The sequence below is a fragment of the Lipotes vexillifer genome, unplaced genomic scaffold (assembly GCF_000442215.2).
Source record: "Lipotes vexillifer unplaced genomic scaffold, Lipotes_vexillifer_v1.1 scaffold897, whole genome shotgun sequence".
Classification (NCBI taxonomy): Eukaryota; Metazoa; Chordata; class Mammalia; order Artiodactyla; family Lipotidae; genus Lipotes; species Lipotes vexillifer.
Window position 1 is genome coordinate 734,433 of NW_006785587.1, and position 26,130 is coordinate 760,562.

Consider the following 26,130-nt stretch of genomic DNA (forward strand, 5'->3'; position numbering starts at 1 on the left):
GCCTGAACCAGTGACAAGGTCAGCAACGTGAGCTGAGGGCGACACTTCACCTTGAAGAGGAGATGAAAGAAAATGATGTATATGAAAAATATTTCTTGAACTCTTACGGGCTTTACAGAATTTTTCTAGGGCAGCTTATTATCATCCTAGTCACTAATAAGAAACTTGAGGCATAGAAATTAAGTGGCTTTCCCACCATCACACTAATACAAGTGGCAGAACACAGATTCAAAATGATGTCTTCTAGTCCAAATCCCCCATGGTTTTCCATTCAACTTTTTCTATACCCCTAAGGAAAGAGCTTGACCTGATGTCTCCTGTTTTTATACTTCGTGATGAATCAGAATGCCCGTCGTCACTTTTGGGGCAAGTGCAGCTCCCACAGGGCTGGCTGAAGTGAGAATGAATGAGGCTGATAAACAAGAAAGGGACAATTTCTACAAAGTGCAAGACTCTAAAATCAGAATCCGCTATTCTGTCATATATTATTGCTAAGCATAAAAGAGATTTTTATGAGGCTCTTTTCAAAAGGATTACTCAGCTCCTAGTGCAGATGCATAAATTGCAGGTGAGTGTGAGGCTCTGTGATTGATTGAGGCATGACAATTAGGTAGCAAGTAGTGGCAAGCTGAATCCCCTGTGATGGGGCATGCACATACTCACTGGAATGCTTTGTCAAGGTACCTCGTTAAAACTTTTAACACTGGTCATTTCTCCCATACTCTCCTTATTAAAATGGCTAGCAGAAAGAAATGCTTGGTTCTAGGACTGCTTGCCTTTTTATGGGCTGAATTGGGCATTGAAGGCAAAGAAGAGGAAGAACAGACCTGTCAGCTGCTGGGCTAGTTCGATTTGAATGGGTATGTAGGTGCCAGAAACCCTTCACTTGTTATTGGAGGAATGTTTCCTATTCATTCCAGGACCACCGCAGCAAACGAGTCTATTTTGGAGCCAGTATCAGCAAAATGTGAAGGGTAAGCCATTCTTTTGTTTCCCTTTTACATCAGTTGTAGGAGGTGGGGGTAAATGAGTGGTGGGTGTGGGAATCAGAGTCTGGAACTGGAGCCATGATGCCAGCCCTGACTTTGACACTATTTATTTGACTCAGGATAGGTACTTGCTGTTTCTGTGCCTCAATCTCTCCGAAGTAGACATTCTAGGATTGCTTAGAAACAAGAAAGTAAAAAGACAGGTTTTATATGATATAGAACATTGCTCCTCAGAGGGTGGTCTGTGGACCACCAGCATCAGCATCATCTAAGAGCTTGTTAGAAATGTAGAATCTCAGGCTGCATCCCACATCTGCTGAATCAGAATCTGCTTTCTGACAAGACCTCCTGATGATTCATGTACACATTAAAGTTTGAGAAGCATGATGTAGAGTTGTGCAGTGTTGCAGCTTTACTTTGAATTGTTATTAGACTAAAGTCTCCCCAGGTGAAAATACACAGTGCTGGAATGCTGATTTATTTATGAGTTAGTGTTCATAGCAAGATTCCTCCAGTTGGAAGGCTTCTACCCTGCTCCCCTCATCCCAAAAATTGTCATGTCAAGAAATGGGATCCATGACTGATAATCTGAATTTGCAAGGAATCCATTGTAAGAAAAGCAAACAGGGGTTATATTTCTGGGTGTGAAACACACACACACTTTTGATATGAAAAGAATGCCAGAAATTAAAGGAAAATTACTGTCCACACTGTTCTACTACCATAACAAAGCAGCTCTTTCCTTTCATTTCCATATATTCTTTCTCAGCCCTTTATATAAATGCAACTGTAATTTTTTCATAATGTGGCAATAGCATGGACACAGTTTTATATTGGGCATTTTACATCATATCTTAATCACTTCCATGATGCTGCATGGTAATTATAATTACAAACGCATGCTGTAAAAATTTTGGCAACTTCTTATACAACTAAATCTTTACTGATCATAACTCCTTCCCTTTGGTCATATTTCATGCTACATATTTGAAATAGCACTAAAGGGGTGGATAAACTGTATGTTGGCAAAAGGAAAAGATTGCAGTCAGTCTGTACTTAACTCTTTCCTGGGCCTTCTAATTTCTTTCCCATTCTTACAGTGAAGGAAAGGAAAGTGGGAAAGAAGCACTTTTGCTCATGGCTACATTATTTAGAGTCAGTTCATTATTTATCAGAGAAGTTTTCACTGATTCAATCTTTAATAACATGAAATGAAAACCAGAGTTTGTCACAGTATAGTACACTCATATTTCATCAGTGAAATCACTTAACTTGTTCTTCACCCTTCACTGGAGCTTCTGAAGGTTATCTTCCTAGCAAGGTAAAATAGAAAGGCCAATATACATATTTTTAGTAAAAATCCACCCCCTCATTAAGAAATAGTTTGGTATATCCACTGTGATTGACACAGTGGTGAGAAGTAAGTATGTCCCATTTAAAAAATAATTCACTGTATCAGGGATATTTTGGGTTTTTTAAAAAATAAATTATTTATTTATTTTGGGCTGTGTTGGGTCTTCGTTGTTGCGCATAGGCTTTCTCTAGTTGCAGCGAGTGGGGGCTACTCTTCGTTGCGGAGTGCGGGCTCTAGGCACGTGGGCTTCAGTAGTTGTGGCATGTGGGCTCAGTAGTTGTGACACACGGGCTTAGTTGCTCCACAGCACGTGGAATCTTCCTGGACCAGGGCTTGAACCCGTGTCCCCAGCATTAGCAGGCAGATTCTTAACCACTGCGCCACCAGGGAAGTCCCCAGGGATATTTTGATTTCCATCTCTAGTCCACTGTTCTTGTTTAATTTTCAGAGTAGTCTGATAGTTGCTTTATATGTTCAGTCCAGGGATCTTAATTGTAATCAGTGGGAGAGAGCGGGTGGTGTGTGCTTACTCCATCTTGACTTTCACTCAAAGCCTGAGGATCCTTGAAAATGTTACTTCGGCATCTTCTGACTGCCAGTGTTGCTGCTGAGAAGTCTGATGACATTCTGATTCTTCACGTTTTGTATGAAACTTGTTTCACATGATCCAGGGCATCTAAAAAGCCAGTTCCTTGTCCTGAATGTGGATCAGTAATGTAAGGCATCATTGCGGGGATTCTGTTTGTCTCCCGGCTTGTTGACTGAAACCCAAATTGCTCATCTTCACGCCATACAAGCCTAAAATGTTCCCAGCACTTAAATCCATCCTAAACATATCTATTGGATATTAATAACATTCCATATTTACATTTTTGATATATTTTCTTCAAAATTAGAGCTATATAATGACTTTTCACCAATAACCATCAACAATTTCTATCTATCTGTACCCAATTCCAATGTTCTCCTAGCCTCCCTCCCAATGGGACAGCCCTCATGGGAGGCCTGGATAGGTGGTACTCAGGAGCTGGGCGTAATCGGATAACAATTTCATTTTGGTGTCATTAAGGTTTACCTATAACTGATCTAGATATGCAAGTTGGAGTCTGGAGAAGTCTCATTCTGAAACCCACAATTTTAACGGGATACTAGTTTTGGTTGGCCATCAGCCAAAGTGAACAGAAGAGGAATACTTTTATTTTGAAAATGTTGTTCAGAGCAGAGAAGACAGTGAAATGGAGGGAAGAAGGGAGTATTTTAATTCTTGTTTTGGTTGATCTAAACAAAGTGAGGATTTAGAGAAATTTTCTGCGGAACAAAAGGTATACATTGTATAATGATACTGTGAGTATCATAATGGAAATCAACAAATGAAAGAAAAATCATCCCAAATCCCACCCTTTCAGTAATTATCCTGTACTCATTTTAAATTTTTGCCTGTTGATAGTTATCCAAATGTTCACATAATTTATGTGTAGTTTTAATTATAGTATAGAAATAACGTTGCATACAGACTGTTTTACCTAATATTATATGCATGCTGCAGTGTAATTTCTCTATTTATAGTTTTTTAATGATGGAAAATGTTTCTGTCAAGTCAATGTACCATAATGAGCATGTAAATTCTTTCCAATTTTTCAATATTATAAATAATTCTAAAATGAACAGTTTGGAACAAACCTAGTTTTTTCTTTTGGGAAGAACAGTACCTTCAGATAAATTCTCTGGGTTGTAATTATTGATTCAAAGCAGGTGAACATTTTCTAGCTCTTGAAATGTATTACTCTCTCACCTTAAAAAAGATATTGCTATATTTATTTCAGAAATGTGTATGCCAATTTGTATGGCCATCCGTGTAAATTTAGAGGCCAGTTGTCTTAGGACGATAAAGCCCTTCATGTTCAGACTCATGATTCTCCAGTCTCCTTTTCCCATGCCATACCTATTCCTACCCTGTTCTCCAAGTGTCCTGATCTTCCCATTCCTAGAATGTTAGGTTCTTTTGTTGTCATGCCTTCACACATACCGTGCCCTCTACTTGCGGCATTCGTCCCCTGTTTTTATGTTACCCTTCAAGACTTAGCTTGGCTGTTAAGTTCCCCAGGGCAAGGTTCCCCACCCCTTTAACTGCTGGTCCCTATGTCTACCCCTATTGCTGTGTTTATCGTTTTGTGCATGGCTATTTTTCTGTTTCTTTGCCTAGACACTTCGGTGCCTATCTTTTTCACTGTTGCATTTATAATGTCTTGCACCACTGCAACTCAGTAACTACATGTTGACTAAAAGGCAAAGCTAAACGAAACTAAAAAACCCAGTTAAAGAGACATGGAGGAAAAATCTAATCTGCCGACAGGGCTATTTGCTACTAGATATTTAATTCAAAAATATTTATTGAGTAGAAGATAGGTAGTTAGATACTAGAGCTACAGAGGACATTAAGAGAAAACATTCTTGAGGTCCTTGCTTTCAAATAGGTTAAAGTTTGGTTAAAACTGGGAAGAAAGAAAGAGAGTTGGAAATAGAATATTTATTTATTTATTTGTTTATTTATTTATTTATTTTTGCGTTATGCAGGCCTCTCACTGTTGTGGCCTCTCCTGTTGCGGAGCACAGGCTCTGGACGCGCAGGCTCAGCGGCCATGGCTCACGGGCCCAGCTGCTCCGCGGCATGTGGGATCCTCCCCGACAGGGGCCTGAACCCATGTCCCCTGCATCGGCAGGCGGACTCTCAACCACTGCGCCACCAGGGAAGCCCAGAATATTTATTTTTAATGGAGAAGAAATTGAAAAAAAAATGTGCTGATGGACTAAAGGGAAGTACTTTTCCTTTTTGTGGCTAGGGAATGGAAAGGAGGAGGCATCTCATTCATGGTTAAATGTAAGAGTGATAGGAAAGAGACGTTTCTTAATTTAAAAATCTCAACACTAACAATCAAATCATGGCAGGAAAAGTTATCTATTGGAGTCATAATATATATCGTATATATAAATATTATGTACTGCTTTTATATAGTCCTATCATAAGTATTTTCATGTATTTACAAAACTTTTATTATTATAATTAACATCTAGAAGAAACCAGGAGAATCCTATAGGAAGGTAAGGAAGAGGGAAAGGAGACTCATAGGGTACCGGGGACTTCCAATGAATAGGGAAAAAGGTATTGAGGAATTATTGCGTGTTCTGCGTGGTGGAGAGAATTGCGAATATAAGAATATTTTTGTGAAAAGAGATAACCAGCTGTCCAAAAAGATGCTTCCCAGCCCAAACCAATCAATAATGAATATGATTCATACTTGAACCCTTTAAATTGCAATATCTTTTTAGGAAATATTAACATGCTCACACAAGGCAGGTGCCCCCTGACGTTTTGGCAAAATGCTCTCAGCACCAATCCCAGCTAAAAGCTGCTTTCCTCTCCACAGATCCACCCACTGTCTAAGGCCTTACAAAAACTATTTCCTTTTCAGGTTCAACTTCTGGGGATTCTGCTGGATGAGAACCATGATCCACACTATCAGGGAGATTAATGAAAGGAAGGATATTTTGCCCAACATCACTTTGGGCTATCAGATCTTTGACACCTGTTTCACCATCTCCAAATCCGTGGAAGCGGCATTGGTATTCCTCACAGGGCAGGAAGAAAACAAGCCCAGTTTTAGAAACAGCACCGGGACAGTGCTGGCAGGAATTGTTGGAGCAGGTGGATCATCCTTATCAGTTGCTGCTTCAAGAATTCTAGGGTTGTATTACTTACCTCAGGTATTTCAGAATATTGTCCTGGGTACTCACTTATATAAAGAAACGCAAGGTATGTGAAAATTGCTGCAAAGGGTAAGTTAGGTGCTCAGGTGAGGCTGGGATAAGTTACACAGACAAACAGGATGGTGGTGATGCTGACACCCCTGATTACTCTGTTCAGTCTGGCCTCAGCAAGTGTGACTAGTGATTTCAGACTGTTCTACATCCCTTAGGATCCTGCCTTAGTTTTGAGCTTGAGATTGTGACCTAGTGATTTGTATGTTGGCACCTCAGTAGGCAATACACTCGAAAACACTGGGTGAAGCACAGAGTAGGTGATTGAGAAATACTTGTTGGTTGATTGATAGATGGTATAAGGAAATCATTTTGTTTCTGGCCTGTATTAATACTTATTAATCATGACCCTTTTTGTTCATACGCTAACATACTGAAATGAGTTGGGATGCTAATTTACAGATTAGTTTAAATTCAGGGACAGTGACACATTTCAACCTAAGAATAGATGATATTAGGAAGAATGGATGAGGACACGGAGAGGGGGAAGGGTAAGCTGGGACGAAGTGAGAGAGTGACATGGACATATATACACTACCAAAAGTAAAATAGATAGCTAGTGGGAAGCAGCCGCATAGCACAGAGAGGTCAGCTCGGTGCTTTGTGACCACCTAGAGGGGTGGGATAGGGAGGGTGGGAGGGAGATGCAAGAGGGAGAGGATATGGGGATATATGTATACATATAGCAGATTCACTTTGTTATACAGCAGAAACTAACACACCATTGTAAAGCAATTATACTCCAATAAATATGTTAAAAAAAGAAAAGAAAAGAAAAGAAAATATAAGTAAAGCTTTATATTTATTTCCAGGGGTGGTTCACAAAAATATCAAGTCAGGACTTATTAATGTGAAGGATGATTAAGCTTATTTGTGTTACTGAAGTAATGGGAGAAGTTAAAATAATTGCTAAAAAGTGGCATTTACAAAGTGTGTCTTAAAAAGCTGCAAATACAAATGTAGGGGGAACAGGGTAATACTGAGGAACAGAACCAAGAGGAGGGGTCAGGTGACACAGCCGACACCTTCAATGTGGGCTTCATGCAGCTTAGACAAACTGCTGCTGCTGTGAGCTCTGCAGGACTGGTCACCTCCCTTTCCGAGTATGTGACCCTGAGTACGAAAAGTGGTGCATTGAATGTCATCACCTTAATAATTAGCTCCTCCAGCTACCTTGGGGTGGGGTGAGGTGGGAAAAGGGTGGATAGGGAGGCCCAAAGTGCTCCCCCTAACAGTCCTCACCACCCACGGAGCAGGGAGAGGAGTAGAAGTCCTTTTGTCTCTGGAAGGGTGTGAGAATAAAGGGAGAACTGTTAAGTTCCCTCTTTCTCCAATACAGATACTCAGAGGTTGTGTAATTTGAGGTTTGGCTATTGCTTTCTAATAACTGCATGAATATTTTCAGTTGTAGGTGGGTTACGCCTCTACCTCCTCACTTCTTAGTGACAAATACCAATTTCCACCTTATCTTCACACAGTAGCCAGTGATAAGATCCAGTCGGAGGCCATGGTACAACTTATCCAACATTTTGGTTGGGTCTGGATAGGCACCATAGCAGCTGATGATGATTATGGAAAATACGGAGTAAAGATTTTTAAGGAAAAAATGGAGAGTGTCACCCTCTGTGTTGCATTCTCCGAAACCATTCCCAAAGTCCATTCTAATGAGAAAATGCAAAAAGCTATTGATGCTATACGGAACTCCACTGCCAGAGTCATTGTGGTCTATGCATCTGATATTGACCTAAGTCCTTTCATGCTGGAAATGGTTTACCATAACATAACTGACAGAACATGGATAGCGAGTGAAGCCTGGATCGCCTTCGCTCTCATTGCAAAGCCTGAATATTTCTCATATTTTGGTGGAAGTATTGGATTTTCAATACCAAGAGCTGATATAGTGGGATTAAAAGAACTTCTTTATGATGTACATCCTGGCAAGGATCCAAATGATGTCCTGACCGTTGAATTTTGGCAAACTGCTTTTAACTGTACTTGGCCCAATAGTAGTGGTCCATACAACACTGACCATAGAGTGAATATGACTGGTAAAGAGGACAGATTACACGCCATGTCTGATAAATTCTATACTGGAAAGGAGAAGTTGGAAGATCTTAAAAATACCTATCTGGATGTGTCTCAGCTAAGAATTACACACAATGTCAACCAAGTTGTGCATTCTATGGCATATGCCCTGGATCGTCTAAGCAGATGTGAGGAAGGACACTGGCCATATATTCCAGGAAACACCTGTGCATATATACTGATTTTGAGCCTTGGCAGGTAAGTTGTGGTTTGTTTTACTTCATGATATAGTTTGACATAAAAAGCATTCATACAATTAAAACCATTGATCTGCTTTTGTACTTCATAGACATGATTTTATCACATGCCCCCTAAAAGAATGGCTTGCTTCTGTTACCTAAATGGGCATTTTAGAGTTTCCATTTGTTAACAGAGTTATTATTAGGTTTGTTGTGAATGATAGAAACCCCTCCAAAACAGTGCTTTAAACAAGATAGGTTTTTTTCCTTCACATAAATGAAGTTTGGAGGTTAGCATTCTGGGACTGAAAGAGTGGCTTAGGGATTGAGTTTCCTTCTACCTTATCATTTCATCACTCTGAATCTGTGGGTTCACCTCATAATTCCATATGGCTACTTGGGCTTCAACCATCATGTCCACACTCTAACCAGCAGGAAGGAGAAAGGACAAAGATGCGTATATGGCTCCATTTAAGGACATTTCCTGAAAATTACATACAATTCTCCTTACATCCCATGAGCCAGGATCTAGTTATATGGTCACATGTAGCTGCAAGGGAAACTGGAAGATGTAGTCTTTGTGCAGTGTCAGAGGGGCCATGCTAGGGCGTGAAGGCCAGGAGGTGAAGATTGTTAGGACCACCTTGGAGATTGGCTCTCACATCTCCTGTGTCAGGTCTCACATCCCAGCAATTCATGTTGGGACACAGAAACCCTAATGGTCTCACTAAGATGTACACCTAATCAGAGGGCTCCTCTGCTTACATCCTTCAGTACCTCCCCTCTCCTATAAAGGATAAAGCATGAGCATCCCTGGTCTGACACTGTCAGCCCTCTACGATCTAGGCCATCAGCATCTCTGACTCCATTGCTCTTTCCATGACCCTCACCACTTTATTTTCCAGCAACACCAAATTGCTTGTCCCGACAGGGTCCACAGTGGCTGGAACCACTGCATCTTCACTGTTATTTTTATTTTCAAATTGATCCCACAATACACTTAGTTTTATATCTCTTTAGCCTCCACCAATCTGTGGCAGTTCTTCATTCTTTCCTTTTTTTTTTAATGAACATGATACTTTTCATAAATACTGGACAGCTATTTATAACATGTTTTTCAATTTATGTTTGCCTAATTTTTTCCCTCATGATTACATTTAGGTTATGCATTTATGGCTATAATACTGTAAAGGTGATATGTATCCTTTTCTATGTCTCATATCAGGAGGTACATGATGTCACTATGTCTCATTAATGGGGACATTAACTTTGATTACTTAGTGACAGTGATGTCACCACGTTTTTCCATTATAAAGTTACTATGTTTCCCTTTGTAATTAATAATTATATTGTGAGGCAATATTTTGAAGCTCTGAAAATATTCTGTTTTACGTAATGCTTTGATCCACAAAGTTTAGCATCCTTTGATGATGATTATTGCCTGAAACAACTATTACTGTGTTTTTTTTATACTGTGCTATTTTTAAAATGGTGATTTTTTTTCTATTTCCCTCATTCCTTCTACATTTATTAAATGGAATTATACTTTTCCCTCACTAATTTATTTGCATCACATGGACTCATGGATATACTGTTCTATGAGTATAATAATTCATAACTATCATTACGCATTTTGTTGCTCAAAATTCTCCAAGTTGGACAATTGGGATCCACTTTGAGTAGACTCCTATTTCATTTTGACGTGTCACTGTAATTTCTGATTAATTTACTTTCTGGAATGCTAAGATGTTCCAGGCTTGTCTTGTATTTCTCTGCCCCAGTCTTGAAGTAGCCATTTCTCCAGAGTCCTATTTCCATTTACTGGAGAATGGAATTTAGAAAGCAAGATCTGAGTACTAAGTTGTTCATCGGTACTACGGAAATTGTGGTAGATTCAAAATGAGAAATTAAGTTATGCTATAGGTGAGTTCTTTCATTTTAAAAGAAATCCTCTGAGTACTTTTTTTTTTTTTTTCTTTGCGGTACGCGGGTCTCTCACCGCTGTGGCCTCTCCCATTGCGGAGCACAGGCTCCGGACGCGCAGGCTCAGCGGCCATGGCTCACGGGCCCAGCAGCTACGCGGCACGTGGGATCTTCCCGGACCGGGGCACGAACACGTGTCCCTTGCATCGGCAGGCGGACTGTCAACCACTGCGCCACCAGGGAAGCCCTGAGTACTTCTTTTTTAACAAAAAGGATCTTTTTATATGGTAAACAACAATACTCTAATTTATTATTTGAAGATTTCAATATTACAATTTAAATTTGCTCAAAAAGCAACAAATATGTGTTAGGATTGCAGAGAAAAGAGTTTTTAGGGAGGGTCAAGGGACCACATAGTGTCAGGGTGAATGGTGGTGGTGTAGTCCAAGCGAGAATTCATGCTCCTTGACACACTCCCGGAATGATGTAAGTAAAAACTGAAAAGTAAGACCTCACGGTAGAGAGAGTTAATAGGCACATTTAAGGATGCTTCATAAATGCATCAAAAAGTAAAAAATTGTGATTTATTTAAAACCAAAATGATAATGCACTCCATAATCATTTTTCTCAGCTTATCTCGTTAGCAGACTTGGTCAGAACATATATATATATATATATATATATATATATATATATATATATATATATAAAAACGTTTTACTCTTGTGGTTTATTTGGGCATTTCTAAATTCTTTTTCATGCCTTGTGGTAGGGAACTGTCCTACCATCCAATGATGATAAACAGATGGAATTATGGAAAGGCTGTAAGGTTGCAGCCTTTGAAAATTTCCTTGCTTGAGTCTTCTGAAGACTGGGAAAGAAAAATATGCCTCTCACCAGTGGACTTGGCAGTAAAAGTCACCCTGTTGTGAACTCTGATGTAGATTTCATGTTGACTGAGAATAGCATACAGTAAAAGAGGGAGAGATAAAAGGGCAAGTGACCTGGAGTAGCCCTACTGGTAGATGGTGATTATTATAATACTTACCTTTGTATACTGACTTACTAAAAGCTTCTAGCTATATTACCTTAATCTCTATGACAGAGGTAAGGCAGGGATGATTTCCCTTCTTTTACAGACTGGGAAACTAATGCTTAGTTAGGATATATGACTTGCCTAAGGTTATGTCATTTGACAGAGCCAAAATATGACTCCAAATCATCATACACTATAATTCAGGCTCTTTCTGCTATGTTGTTTCTCTGGTTTGTGGAGGGTTAAGGATTGGACTGGGCGCTCTGATTGGGAGACATAAGTCTAGCATGTGGTGCTGACAAAGACCAAGGGCACAGGATATATCTCAGTGCAGACTGGTTACCTTCATACTAAAGAACATATGCTCTTACCCCAGCTAAGGTTGACTGGGTAAAGCAAGAGTACTAGAGGTATTATTTTGTTAGGGGGTTCCTACTGATGTCTGTGAAGTTATTCTATAGGTGTACAGTCAGCTCCATCCACTTTTATACTCTTAGCAATGGCCTCTTTGGCACACCCTTGTCTCACATATTATTCCCTTGGCTTAGAATCTCTTTGATTCCAGTATTTGTCAGGCAACTTGCTACTATTTTTTTTCTTTTTCTGAGCTGCACTCTAATCTTAGGTTTATTCAACACAATTCTTTTCTCTACACAACAAAGTACAAACACAATGTTATATAAAATGCCACAAAGTTACAAAATTCAAAACAGAAAATGTATAGTACTGACTGTACAATAAAAGCCAAAAAAGCAATGTACACATTGCCAAGGTAACCTGCAGGACCACTATGAATACCAACACAACGTGGGGGGGGTGGTGCTTCTGTGATGACCCAACAGAGCTGGCTCTCAACTTACGAGTTTCAGAGAGAAAGGGAGATGTGTGTGTGCATGCACATGAGTACACGTGAAAAGAACCATTTGGGGTATTAGGCCCCAGAGGTCAGAAGAGGACTCAAGCAGAGGAGCAGGGCCAGGCTAACTGGAACGGCAGCTGCATAAAATCACACCCTTTCCTGTGGGACCCTGCAGGCCAACAGGTTAGGGCACGAGCAGGCCACCAGATCGGCCCCAGGTCACCTGTGGAACGGGAAAACATGCTCCCAGGCTGGCGCTGTACCATCTCCTGGAGCCCCCTGCTCATCCCTGCTGGCTTTGTCACTAAACTGACTCTAAGGAACTGTGGAAGCTTTCTAGCCAGAAAACTGGAGGGCATCTTTATAAGCACGACCCCAAACCAGCAACACTCCTGCAGCCGGAACTCTGCCGCCAGGGGAAATGTAGCAGTTACTGCCTTCCCCTTCGAAGCCTGCCTCTGAGTGAGGGATTTCTTTCCTACCGATCCTCCTTCGGCTAGAAAAGTGACAAAAGTGAGTTGGATGGGAGTCCAAGTCACAGGGCAGAGCTTCGGTGGCCCTGCATATCGGGAGGAGTTGAAGCTGGAGCGGCTCCTGCGGCTGCGGCGGCGGGGGGACCGCGCCAAGGGGAACGCGACCTCCTCCTCATCCGTGGGGGTGACCTGCACCACATGGGAGGCGGTGGCAGCATTCTCCTGGGAGGGCTGAATCGCCGGGGGGCGGGGCGTAGGGGGATGGCCGAGGCCAGGGAGCCACGACAGCGGTGGCAGTGATCTCCGGGCGCGGTGGCAGTGATCTCCTGGCCATCGATGTGTCCTCCGTCCATGTGCTTCAGCGCCTTCTCGGCCTCATCTGGATTCTCAAACTCCACATATGCATAGCCTTTAGACAGATGCGGGCGCATCCTTTATACAGGCACGTCGATCATTTAAATTTTCCCATAGGTGGAGAATATCTCCATGATATGATCCTTGGAAATATTTCTGGTGAGCCTTCCAATGTACACTGTGGTGGGTTTAGGCGAAGGGCTCCGCCTTCTCTTTTCCTTTTCATCTCTTTTGGGTGGTTTTGGATTTGGAGCGGGAACGCCGCCTGTTGTCCTGCCTGCGCCGACAAGGACTGGGAGAGCCAGGCGAGCTCCCGGAGCTGGAGCTGCGGGATGTGCTGGAACTTCCTGAGCGGCTCGATGCTGAAGATGAGCTGGAACCGCGGCTGAGGAGCCCCAGTGCTGGACTTTTGTATTATTTTCTTTGATTCCTAGCAAGCTCTTCTTTTTCACTCCTGATAAATCCATTCTCCCCTTCTGAGGTGTTCAAAGAAGCAATGGCGGCCTCACTTATCTGAACTCTCCCTTCTAACTTGAGTCTGAGAAACGATCCTTAATCGATTGCAATTTATGCCAAAGTGCAGCATCTTCCAGCCGCCGTGACCTCCTCCCCCTCTCCTCAGCCTCTGAGGCCGGCGCCGCTCTGGCGTCAGGATTAGGGAGCGGGAAGGCCTAATTTTTTTAAAACCCAGCTCAAATGGCTACTTCCTGGGGAAACCTCCTTCAGTTTTCCTAAGGCAGTTAGTTAGCCACTCCCTTATCTATGCCCTCTCAACACTCTTTCCACATCAGCAACACAGAGTACATTGAATTTACTATTAGTACCTGTTTATTTGTCTAGCCCTTCTACTGGACTGTGAGCTTTGCAAGAGTGGGGAATGGGTCTTGATCTTCCTGTCTCTAGCACCTGACATGCAGGGAAGGGAATGATGGTAGTAGGGTAGACTGGTACCTATTAGTGAAGAAATCTAAGAGGGAATATCCTCTCTTCCCTAGGTTTGTAGGTATTAGGAAATATTAGGCATCACTTTACCTTGGTATAGATCAGTACTGTCTAATAGAAATTTAAAAGCCACACAGGTAATTAAAATTTTTATAGTAACCAAATTAAAAAATAAAAAGGAACAGATGAAGTTAAATTTAATATATTTTATTTAACCCCCAATAATACTTTAACATTTGGTCATAATCAGGATAACTTAATATAAAAATAATTACATGAAATTATTAAGGAGAGAGTTTACATTTTTTTGAACTAACTTTTGCAACCCAGTGTGTATTTTACCCTTATAGCCCATCGCAATTTGGCCAGCCACTTTTCAAATTTCAATTGTCATATGTGGCTAGGAGCTGTTGTATTAGACAGCCAAGGTATAGAGGAATAGGAAAAAATTCAGTCCCATGAATTAGATACGAGTTTTGAGATTATTTTCTTTATAAGCCCTGTTTTCTAGGCAATCAAATTTTTAAAAATTGTTTTTTTCCCTGTTGTTTTTCCCCCTTTTTTTCTAGTTAATGTATTATTTGAAGACACTTAAGTTTACAACCCATAATGGAATGAGAATAGAAATTGATGGTAATCGAGATGTGACTGTATACTATGATATTCTAAATTGGCAATTAGATGATAATGGAGAGATAGCCTTTGTGAAGGTTGGAGAATATATATTCACAAACTCTAAATCTGAACTCGTGATGACTAAGAATGTGACAATATTTTGGAACACCGAATCATCAGAGATTAGTTACTCTGACATCTTATTTTGTTTATATATAGAGAGAATTGCATTTCTATACTCTTTTAGGTGCTATGGAATATCAGAAACCTAGAGCTGGCTATTCCAGGTTAATTTTCCCAACTAAAATACATATCTTTTCTATATATAGGTTCAGATCTTTTGTTTTTGGAACTTTTTTTGATTATAGTTTTAAATATTAGTTCTATGATTTTGTTTTCCTCCTTCAAGTACTCCAAAATGTTTGACTTCCTTTGTCTCTTCCTTTTATTCACTTTCTTTCTGATAATTTTTGCTTTATTCTTTATCTCATCCTTATTCTCTTTATTGTTTTCCTACCTTTATTCAATGCCCCTTATTAACTTTTTACTCAAGTATATATATTTTGAACACCTTGTGACTTTTATCTTAATTTTTGAAATAGTTTCTTTCCTGAGATAAATGAACTTTTTTCATTTCTTCCAGTCTTATATCCATTGATGTTTTAAATTTTAAAATATCTGGTTCGAGATATTTTTGACATCTACAAGTGCTTTTCTGAGAATACTTAATTGAAATGCTAGGATATCTATTTAAAGTGTTATAGTATTCTTCTGCTTAATGGTTGTGTGTGTACGTTTTAGAGGGGAATTTTAACTTACTGGATTATTTTTTAAAAAATTTTATTAAAGTATTGTTGATTTACAATATTGTGTTAATTTCTGCTATACAGCAAAGTGATTCAGTTATATATATATATACTTTTCTTTTCCATTATGGTTTATCACAGGATATTGAATACAGTTCTGTGTGCTACACAGTAGGACCTTGTTGTTTATCCATCCTATATACAATAGTTAGCATCTGCTAATCCCAAACTCCCAATCCTTCCCTCCCCCACCCCCCTCCCTCTTGGCAACCACAAGTCTGTACTCTGTATCTGTGAGTCTGTTTCTGTTTCCTAGATATGTTCATTTGTATCGTATTTCAGATTCCACATATAAGTTATATCATATGGTATTTGTCTTTCTCTTTCTGCAATGAACATTGGGGTGAAAGTATCTTTTTGAATTATGGTTTTCTCTGGATATATGCCCAGGAGTGGGATTGCAGGATCATGTGGTAGCTCTATTTTAAGCTTTCTAAAAAAAATTTTTATTGGAGTATAGTTGCTTTACAATGTTGTGATAGTTTCATGTGTACAGTAGAGTAAATCAGTTATACATATACATATATCCACTCTTTTAGATTCCTTTCCCATATAGGCCATTACAGAGTATTGAGTACAGTTACCTGTGCTATACAGTAGGTCCTTGTTAGTTATCTATTTTATATATAGTAGTATGTATATGTCAATCCCAACCTCCCAATTTAGCCCTCCCCCCCATTACCCCCTGGTAACCATAAGTTTGTTTTCTACATCTGTAACTTTCTCTGTTTTGTAGACAAGTTAATTTGTAGCCTTTTTTAGATTCCCCATATAAGTGATATCTTATGATATTTGCCTTTCTCTGTTTAACTTACTTTGCTCAGTATGACAATCTCTAGGTCCATCCATGTTGCTGCAAATGCATTATTATTATTTTTTTTATGGCTGATTAGTATTCCATTGTATATATGTACGATATCTTTTTTTTAACATCTTTATTGGAGTATAATTGCTTTACAATGGTGTGTTAGTTTCTGCTATACAACAAAATAAATCAGTTATATATATACATATGTTCCCATATCTCTTCCCTCTTGCATCTCCCTCCCTCCCACCCTACCTATCCCACCCCTCCAGGCAGCCACAAAGCACCGAGCTGAGCTCCCTGTGCTATGCGGCTGCTTCCCACTAGCTATCTACTTTACGTTTGGTAGTGTATATATGTCCATGCCTCTCTCTCGCTTTGTCACAGCTTACCCTTCCCCCTGCCCATATCCTCAAGTCCATTCTCTAGTAGGTCTGTGTCTTTATTCCTGTCTTACCCCTAGGTTCTTCATGACATTTTTTCTTCTTAAATTCCATATATATGTGTTAGCATACGGTATTTGTCTCTCTCTTTCTAACTTACTTCACTCTGTATGACAGACTCTAGGTCTATCCACCTCATTACAAATAGCTCAATTTCGTTTCTTTTTATGGCTGAGTAATATTCCATTGTATATATGTGCCACATCTTCTTTATCCATTCATCCGATGATGGACACGTAGGTTGTTTCCATCTCCGGGCTATTGTAAATAGAGCTGCAGTGAATATTTTGGTACATGACTCTTTTTGAATTATGGTTTTCTCAGGGTATGTGCCCAGTAGTGGGATTGCTGGGTCATATGGTAGTTCTATTTTTAGTTTTTTAAGGAACCTCCATACTGTTCTCCACAGTGGCTGTATCAATTCACATTCCCACCAACAGGACAAGAGGGTTCCCTTTTCTCCACACCCTCTCCAGCATTTATTGTTTCTAGATTTTTTGATGATGGCCATTCTGACCGGTGTGAGATGATATCTCATTGTAGTTTTGATTTGCATTTCTCTAATGATTAGTGATGTTGAGCATTCTTTCATGTGTTTGTTGGCAGTCTGTATATCTTCTTTGGAGAAATGTCTATTTAGGTCTTCTGCCTATTTTTGGATTGGGTTGTTTGTTTTTTTGTTATTAAGCTGCATGAGCTGCTTGTATATTTTGGCGATTAATCCTATGTCAGTTGCTTCATTTTCAAATATTCTCTCCCATTCTGAGGGTTGTCTTTTGGTCTTGTTTATGGTTTCCTTTGCTGTGCAAAAGCTTTGAAGTTTCATTAGGTCCCATTTGTTTATTTTTGTTTTTATTTCCATTTCTCTAGGAGGTGGGTCAAAAAGGATCTTGCTGTGATTTATGTCACAGAGTGTCCTGCCTATATTTTCCTCTAAGAGTTTGACAGTTTCTGGCCTTACATTTAGGTCTTTAATCCACTGTGAGCTTATTTTTGTGTATGGTGTTAGGGAGTGATCTAATCTCATACTTTTACATGTACCTGTCCAGTTTTCCCACCACCACTTATTGAAGAGGCTGTCCTTTCTCCACTGTACATTCCTGCCTCCTTTATCAAAAATAGGAGACCAAATGTGCGTGGGTTTATCTCTGGGCTTTCTATCCTGTTCCACTGAGCTATTTTTCTGTTTTTGTGCCAGTACCATACTGTCTTGATTACTGTAGCTTTGTAGTATAGTCTGAAGTCAGGGAGCCTGATTCCTCCAGCTCTGTTTTTCGTTCTCAAGATTGCTTTGGCTATTTGGGGTCTTTTGTGTTTCCATACAAATTGTGAAATTTTTTGTTCTAGTTCTGTGAAAAATGCCAGTGGTAGTTTGATAGGGGTTGCATTGAATCTGTACATTGCTTTGGGTAGTGGAGTCATTTTCACAATGTTGATTCTTCCAATCCAAGAACATGGTATATCTCTCCATCTATTTGTATCATCTTTAATTTCTTTCATCAGTGTCTTATAATTATCTGCATACAGGTCTTTTGTCTCCTTAGGTAGGTTTATTCCTAGATATTTTATTCTTTTTGTTGCAGTGGTAAATGGGAGTGTTTTCTTGATTTCATATTCAGGTTTTTCATCATTAGTATATAGGAATGCCAGAGATTTCTGTGCATTAATTTTGTATCCTGCTACTTTACCAAATTCACTGATTAGCCCTAGTAGTTTTCTGGTAGCATCTTTGGGTTTCTCTGTGTATAGTATCATGTCATCTGCAAACAGTGACAGCTTTACTTCTTCTTTTCCGATTTGGATTCCTTTTATTTCCTTTTCTTCTCTGATTGCTGTGGCTAAAACTTCCAAACCTATGTTGAATAAGAGTGGTGAGAGTGGGCAACCTTGTCTTGTTCCTGATCTTAGTGGAAATGCTTTCAGTTTTTCACCATTGAGGATGACGTTGGCTATGGGTTTGTCATATATGGCCTTTATTATGTTGAGGAAAGTTCCCTCTATGCCTACTTTCTGCAGAGTTTTTATCATAAATGGGTGTTGATTTTGTCGAAAGCTTTCTCTGGATCTATTGAGATGATCATATGGTTTTCCTCCTTCAATTTGTTAATATGGTTTATCACATTGATTTGCATATACTGAAGAATCCTTGCATTCCTGGAATAAACCACACTTGATCATGGTGTATGATCCTTTTAATGTGCTGTTGGATTCTGTTTCCTAGTATTTTGTTGAGGATTTTTGCGTCTATGTTCATCAGTGATATTGGCCTGTAGTTTTCTTTCTTTGTGACATCCTTGTCTGGTTTTGGTATCAGGGTGATGGTGGCCTCGTAGAAAGAGTTTGGGAGTGTTCCTCCCTCTGCTATATTTTGGAAGAGTTTCAGAAGGATAGGTGTTAGCTCTTCTCTAAATGTTTGATAGAATTCGCCTGTGAAGCCATCTGGCTCTGGGCTTTTGTTTGTTGGAAGATTTTTACTCACAGTTTCAATTTCAGTGCTTGTGATTGGTCTGTTCATATTTCCTATTTCTTCCTGATTCAGTCTTGGCAGGTTGTGCATTTCTAAGAATTTGTCCATTTCTTCCAGGTTGGCAGTTTTATTGGCATAGAGTTGCTTGTTGTAATCTCTCATGATCTTTTGTATTTCTGCAGTGTCAGTTGTTACTTCTCCTTTTTCATTTCTAATTCTATTGATTTGAGTCTTCCAGTTTTTCTTGATGAGTCTGGCTAATGGTTTATCAATTTTGTTTATCTTCTCAAATAACCACCTTTTAGTTTTATTGATCTTTACTATCGTTTCCTTCACTTCTTTTTCATTTATTTCTGACCTGATTTTTATGATTTCTTTCCTTCTGCTAACTTTGGGGTTTTTTTGTTCTTCTTTCTCTAATTGCTTTAGGTGCAAGGTTAGGTTGTTTATTCGAGATATTTCCTGTTTCTTAAGGTTGGATTGTATTGCTATAAACTTCCCTCTTAGAAGTCCTTTTGATGCATTCCATAGATTTTGGGTCGTCGTGTCTCCACTGTCATTTGTTTCTAGGTATTTTTTAATTTCCTCTTTGATTTCTTCAGTGATCACTTCGTTATTAAGTAGTGTATTGTTTAGCCTCCATGTGTTTGTATTTTTTACAGATCTTTTCCTGTAATTGGTATCTAGTCTTATAGTGCTGTGGTCGGAAAAGATACTTGATACAGATTCAATTTTCTTAAATTTACCAGGGCTTGCTTTGTGACCCAAGATATGATCTATCCTGGAGAATGTTCCATAAGCACTTGAGAAAAATGTGTATTCTGTTGTTTTTGGATGGACTGTCCTATAAATACCAATTAAGTCCATCTTGTTTAATGTATCATTTAAAGCTTGTGTTTCCTTATTTATTTTCATTTTGGATGATCTGTCCATTGGTGAAAGTGGGGTATTAAAGTCCCCTATTATGAATGTGTTACTGTCGATTTCCCCTTTTATGGCTGTTAGTATTTGCCTTATGTATTGAGGTGCTCCTATGCTGGGTGCATAAATATTTACAATTGTTATATCTTCTTGTTGGATCGATCCCTCGATCATTATGTAGTGTTCTTCTTGGTCTCTTCTAATAGTCTTTATTTTAAAGTCTATTTTGTCTGATATGAGAATTGCTACTCCAGCTTTCTTTTGGTTTCCATTTGCATGGAGTATCTTTTTCCATCCCCTTACTTTCAGTCTGTATGTGTCTCTAGGTCTGAAGTGGGTCTCATGTAGACAGCAAATATATGGGTCTTGTTTTTGTATCCATTCAGCCAATCTGTGTCTTTTGGTGGGAGCATTTAGTCCATTTACATTTAAGGTAATTATCAATATGTATGTTCCTATTCCCATATTCTTAATTGTTATGGGTTCATTATTGTAGGTCTTTTCCTTCTCTTGTGTTTCTCGCCTAGAGAAGTTCCTTTAGCATTGTTGTAGAGCTGGTTTGGTGGTGCTCAACTCTCTCAGCTTTTGCTTGTCTGTAAAGGTTTTATTTTCTCCATCAAATCTAATGAGATCCTTGCTGGGTAGAGTAATCTTGGTTGCAGGTTTTTCTCCTTCATCACTTTAAATATGTCCTGCCAGTCCCTTCTGGCTTGCAAAGTTTCTGCTGAAAGATCAGCTGTTAACCTTATGGGGATTCCCTTGTGTGTTATTTGTTGTTTTTCCCTTGCTGCTTTTAATATGTTTTCTTTGTATTTAATTTTTGACAGTTTGATTAATATGTGTCTTGGCATATTTCTCCTTTGATTTATCCTGTATGGGACTCTCTGTGCTTCCTGGACTTGATTAACTATTTCCTTTCCCATATTAGGGAAGTTTTCAACTATAATCTCTTGAAATATTTTCTCAGTCCCTTTCTTTTTCTCTTCTTCTTCTGGAACCCCTATAATTCGAATGTTGGTGCATTTAATGTTGTCCCAGAGGTCTCTGAGACTGTCCTCCGTTCTTTTCATTCTTTTTTCTTTATTCTGCTCTGCAGTAGTTATTTCCACTATTTTATCTTCCAGGTCACTTATCCGTTCTTCTGCCTCAGTTATTCTGCTATTGATCCCATCTAGAGTCTTTTTCATTTCATTTATTGTGTTGTTTTTCATTGTTTGTTTCATCTTTAGTTCTTCTAGGTCCTTGTTAAATGTTTCTTGCATTTTGTCTATTCTATTTCCAAGATTTTGGATCATCTTTACTATCATTATTCTGACTTCTTTTTCAGGTGGACTGCCTATTTCCTCTTCATTTGTTAGGTCTGGTGGGTTTTTATCTTGCTCCTTCATCTGCTGTGTGTTTTTCTGTCTTCTCATTTTGCTTATCTTACTGTGTTCGGGGTCTCCTTTTTGCAGGCTGCGGGTTCGTAGTTCCCGTTGTTTTTGGTGTCTGTCCTCAGTGGCTAAGGTTGGTTCAGTGGGTTGTGTAGGCTTCCTGGTATAGGGGACTAGTGCCTGTGTTCTGGTGGATGAGGCTGGATCTTGTCTCTCTGGTGGGCAGGTCCACGTCTGGTGGTGTGTTTTGGGGTGTCTGTGGACTTATTATGATTTTAGGCAGCCTCTCTGATAATGGGTGGGGTTGTGTTCCTCTCTTTCCAGTTGTTTGGCATAGGATGTCCAGCACTGTAGCTTGCTGGTCGTTGCGTGAAACTTGGTGCTGTTGTTGAGATGGAGATCTCTGGGAGATTTTCGCCATTTGATATTATGTGGAGCTGGGAGGTCTCTTGTGGACCAGTGTTCTGAAGTTGGCTCTTCCACCTCAGAGGCACAGCACTGACTCCTGGCTGCAGCACCAAGAGCCTTTCATCCACACGGCTCAGAATAAAAGGCAGAAGAAGTAGAAAGAAAGAATTAGTAGAAGTAGAAAGAAAGTAAGAAAGAAAGAAAGAAAGAAAGAAAAAAGGATGGAGGGAAGGAGGGAGGAAGGAAGGAAGGAAGGAGGGAAGGAAGGAAAAAAGAAAGAATGATGTTAAAGTAAGATAAAATATAATAAAGTTATTAAAATAAAGAAAATAATTATTAAGAGAAAAAAATTTAAAAAAAAACAAAAAATGGACAGATAGAGCCCTAGGACCAAATGGTGGAAGCAAAGCTATACAGACAAAATCTCACACAGAAGCATACACATACACACTCACAAAAAAAGGAAAAGGGGAACGAATCATAAATCTTGCTCTCAAAGTCCACCTCCTTAATTTGGGATGATTCGTTGTCTATTCATATATTCCACAGATGCAGGGTACATGAAGTTGATTGTGGAGCTTTAATCCGCTGCTTCTGAGGCTGCTGGGAGAGATTTCCCTTTCTCTTCTTTGTTCTCGCAGCTCCCAGGGGCTCAGCTTTGGATTTGGCCCCTCCTCTGCGTGTAGGTGGCCGGAGGGCGTCTTTTCTTCGCTCAGCCGGGATGGGGTTAAAGGAGCAGGTGATTCGGTGGCTCTGGCTCACTCAGGCCGGGGGGAGGGAGGGGCATGGAGTGCGGGGCGAGCCTGCGGCGGCAGAGGCAGGCATGACGTTGCACCAGCCTGAGGCGCACTGTGCGTTCTCCCGGGGTAGTTGTCCCTGGATCCCGGGACCCTGGCAGTGGCGGGCTGCACAGGCTCCCCGGAAGGGGGGTGTGGACAGTGACCTGTGCTCGCACACAGGCTTCTTGGTGGCGGCAGCAGCAGCCTTAGCGTCTCATGCCCGTCTCTGGGGTCCGCGCTTTTTGCCGCGGCTCGCGTCTGTCACTGGAGCTCCTTAAAGCAGCATTCTTAATCCCCTCTCTTCTCGCACCAGGAAACAAAGAGGGAAGAAAAAGTCTCTTGCCTCTTCGGCAGGTCCAGACTTTTCTCTGGACTCCCTCCCGGCCAGCCGTGGCGCACTAACGCCCTGCAGGCTGTGTTCTCGCCGCCAACACTTGTCCTCTCCCTGCGCTCCAACCGAAGCCCGAGCCTCAGCTCCCAGCCCCACCCGCCCCAGCGGGTGAGCAGACAAGCCTCTCGGGCTGGTGAGTGCCGGTCGGCACCGATCCACTGTGCCGGAATATCTCCACTTTGCCCCCTGCACCCCTGTTTCTGTGCTCTCCCCCGCGGCTCCGAAGCTTTCCCCCTCTGCCACCCGCAGTCTCCACCCGCGAAGGGGCTTCCTAGTGTGTGGAAACCTCTCCTCCTTCACAGCTGCCTCTCGCTGGTGCAGGTACTGTCCCTATCCTTTTGTCTCTGTTTATTCTTTTTTCTTTTGCCCTACCCAGATACGTGGGGGGTTTCTTGCCTTTTGGGAGGTCTGAGGTCTTCTGCCAGCATTCCGTAGGTGTTCTGTAGGAGCTGTTCCACGTGTAGATGTATTTCTGATGTATCTGTGGGGAGGAAGGTGATCTCCGTGTCTTACTCTTCCGCCATCTTCCCCACATCTTTATCTATTCATCTGTCAATGGACTTTTAGGTTGCTTCCATGTCCTGGCTATTGCAAATAGAGCTGCAATGAACATTGGGGTGCATGTGTCTTTTTGAATTATGGTTTTCTCTGGGAATATGCCCAGGAGTGAGATTGCTGGGTCATATGGTAGTTCTGTTTTTAGTTTTTTAAGGAACCTCCATACTGTTCTCCATAGTGGCTGTATCAATTTACATTCGCATCAACAGTGTAGGAGGGTTCCCTTTTCTCCACATCCTCTTCTGCTGCAATGTTTCGATTTTCATTTTTTGTTTTCTTCCTATAGTAAACTTATATGGAGGCACAATTCTATCTTTAGTTGTTTCTATGGACAAGGATGTGGGTTTGGGTGGATCACAAGTCTCTATATTAAGACTGCCTTCTTCTGTTAGTAGAGTGCAGAGCAATTTATTTAAGAGATGACTTTTGTGTGGAAAGGGAAGGCTTAACTTGTCTTTTGATTTTATGGTTCACTCTTGTTTCTATGGAGTTCTTAATTTTTCTTTCTTACTTTTTACCCTTTCTATCACTTCTCCCTCTGTATACTTTCTGGTCTCACTGCAGGGGTGAAACCATCACTTTGAGTCCCACCTTCAAGACCTTGCCCTATAGCCTGACATTTTCTTTCTAGGAATGTTTTGTCTACTCTCCAATAACCTTAGCTTGTCTGCTCCCCCTTACTCTGTTCTGCATAGTTTCCCCAGAGTTCCATCATTTCCCATACACCTAGGGATGAGGAGGGAGCTCTAGTGGTGGCCTTGCTAGAATTTAATGGCTATTTCTCTAGTTATAATTACTTTGAAATTTATAATATTTTCAGGCTCTTTATGATGCTGAAGTTGTGGGTCATGTGTGGTTTTATTTACTTTTTTTCTTTAAAATCTGTATGGTGTTTTTCAGAGAATGTGTGGAAAGATTCACAGTTTAGTAGTTACCATTACCCTGGGACAACCTAGAAGTCCTTCCCTTCCCTCTCTGACCATAGTTCTGGAGGAACTTTATTTCTTCCTCCTTTTTTTTTTCTTATTTATTCCCAGGGTCAAAGAATGCGAAGTAGGATTTACAAGTTCATAATATAATTTGATGTAAGGAACATTAGCTTCCAGTATAGTGTATATATATATATATATATATATATATATATATATATATATTTATATATATATATATATATATATTTATATATATATACATGGGTGCATAGACATGTCAATAAGCTTTAATATATCATTCAAAAAATCCTTTATTGAGAAATTATAGGAGAAAAGGGTGAGTTTCATAACTTTCAAAATTTTTTAAAAAATTATTTTCAAAATCGTTCTGGAAAGCAGTGGATATGAGGTTTGAAGATTTGGTTGTAAAGTACTTACTCCAGATAAAAAGCTGTTATTTTCATTATTATTATCATTTCATTATCATATTATATATCAATAATATTCATTATTACTGTTATTAATAATGAATTATTATTCATTATTATTACAATTTATTTCCTATAGCAACAGGCGGGCTTTGCTCTGCAGAACTGCAGCTCTGAACATTTTAGAAGAGAAGCTAGAGACAGGGTGCCCTGGTTACACAATGTAAAGATAACACCTAGAGAAGCACTGGGGAAACCTCATCACTTACCAGACCGCTGAACTTTTTACCCTTAATGAAATATTAGTTCTAGGAGAGAAGAACTGTAGGGCTTTTGATATTCCAGTTTAGTGTTTATCTGTAGTGTTACAGTAAACCGATAGGGTGGTGGAAGAGCATTGGCAATTTAATCTTCCATGTGAATCTTCTGGAGGAAGCAGCAGGAGTGAGAGAGAGCTATAAGTGGGTGTCAGGACAGCCAGCAGTTTTTCTTTGCTTCTTCAAGACATTTTGGGGGGGGAGGATGTCTTTCTTCATCTTGTTTCTTATTCATGTATCTTCCCTCTTCTTGTGTGGCCCTTTTGACCTGGGATCTGAGATCCCCAAGTAGTCTTCTGAATCATACTGGGAAAGGACATAAGAATACAAGAAAATTAAGATTTCCAAGCGCCTATGCTGTGCCAGATAGCAAGAGGATCTTTTTATCTCTTTTTTTAGTCCTTGGTTTTCCATGGGTATCAATGAACATATACAGACTCATGTATACTCACAGATACATACACACATACATACATGCATACACGCTAGCTCCTCCCTTTCTTAACCCGACCTTAAGCAGCTCTTGAATACATTTTGGCAAGATAAAAATCAAAACTTAATGTTTGCCACTGTAGGGGCCATAGTTCTTCTGCATTTTATTTCTTTGGCTTAAAGCTGCTCTGTCCAATACAGTTGTCCCTAGCCACATGTAGCTTTTAAAATTAAAATTAACTAAAATTAAAAATTTGCTTCCTTAGTCACATTAGCTACATTCCAAGTACTCAACCGCCACGTGTGGCTAGGGGCTACCATATTGGATAATACAGGTATATAACACTTCCATCATTGCAGAAAGACAGAGCTGCCCTAGGCCTAG

General features: G+C 40.0%; 2 protein-coding genes across 2 annotated transcripts in view; one reads left to right on the forward strand and one right to left on the reverse strand.

Annotated features, from left to right (window-relative positions):
• Nucleotides 1-735: 735 nt before the first annotated feature.
• Nucleotides 736-26,130, forward strand: part of LOC103077733 (vomeronasal type-2 receptor 1-like) — a 31,442-nt gene continuing 6,047 nt past the window's right edge. The window contains 5 exon segments of the mRNA XM_082931106.1: nucleotides 736-974; nucleotides 5,814-6,105; nucleotides 7,571-8,420; nucleotides 8,423-8,442; nucleotides 14,580-14,805. Coding sequence (XP_082787232.1) covers nucleotides 736-974; nucleotides 5,814-6,105; nucleotides 7,571-8,420; nucleotides 8,423-8,442; nucleotides 14,580-14,805 — 1,627 coding nt within the window.
• LOC103077198 (RNA-binding protein with serine-rich domain 1-A-like) lies at nucleotides 12,340-14,365 on the reverse strand. The gene is given in 4 exon segments (XM_082931105.1): nucleotides 12,340-12,863; nucleotides 12,866-13,310; nucleotides 13,312-13,453; nucleotides 14,328-14,365. Coding segments are annotated over 4 exon segments (1,149 nt in total).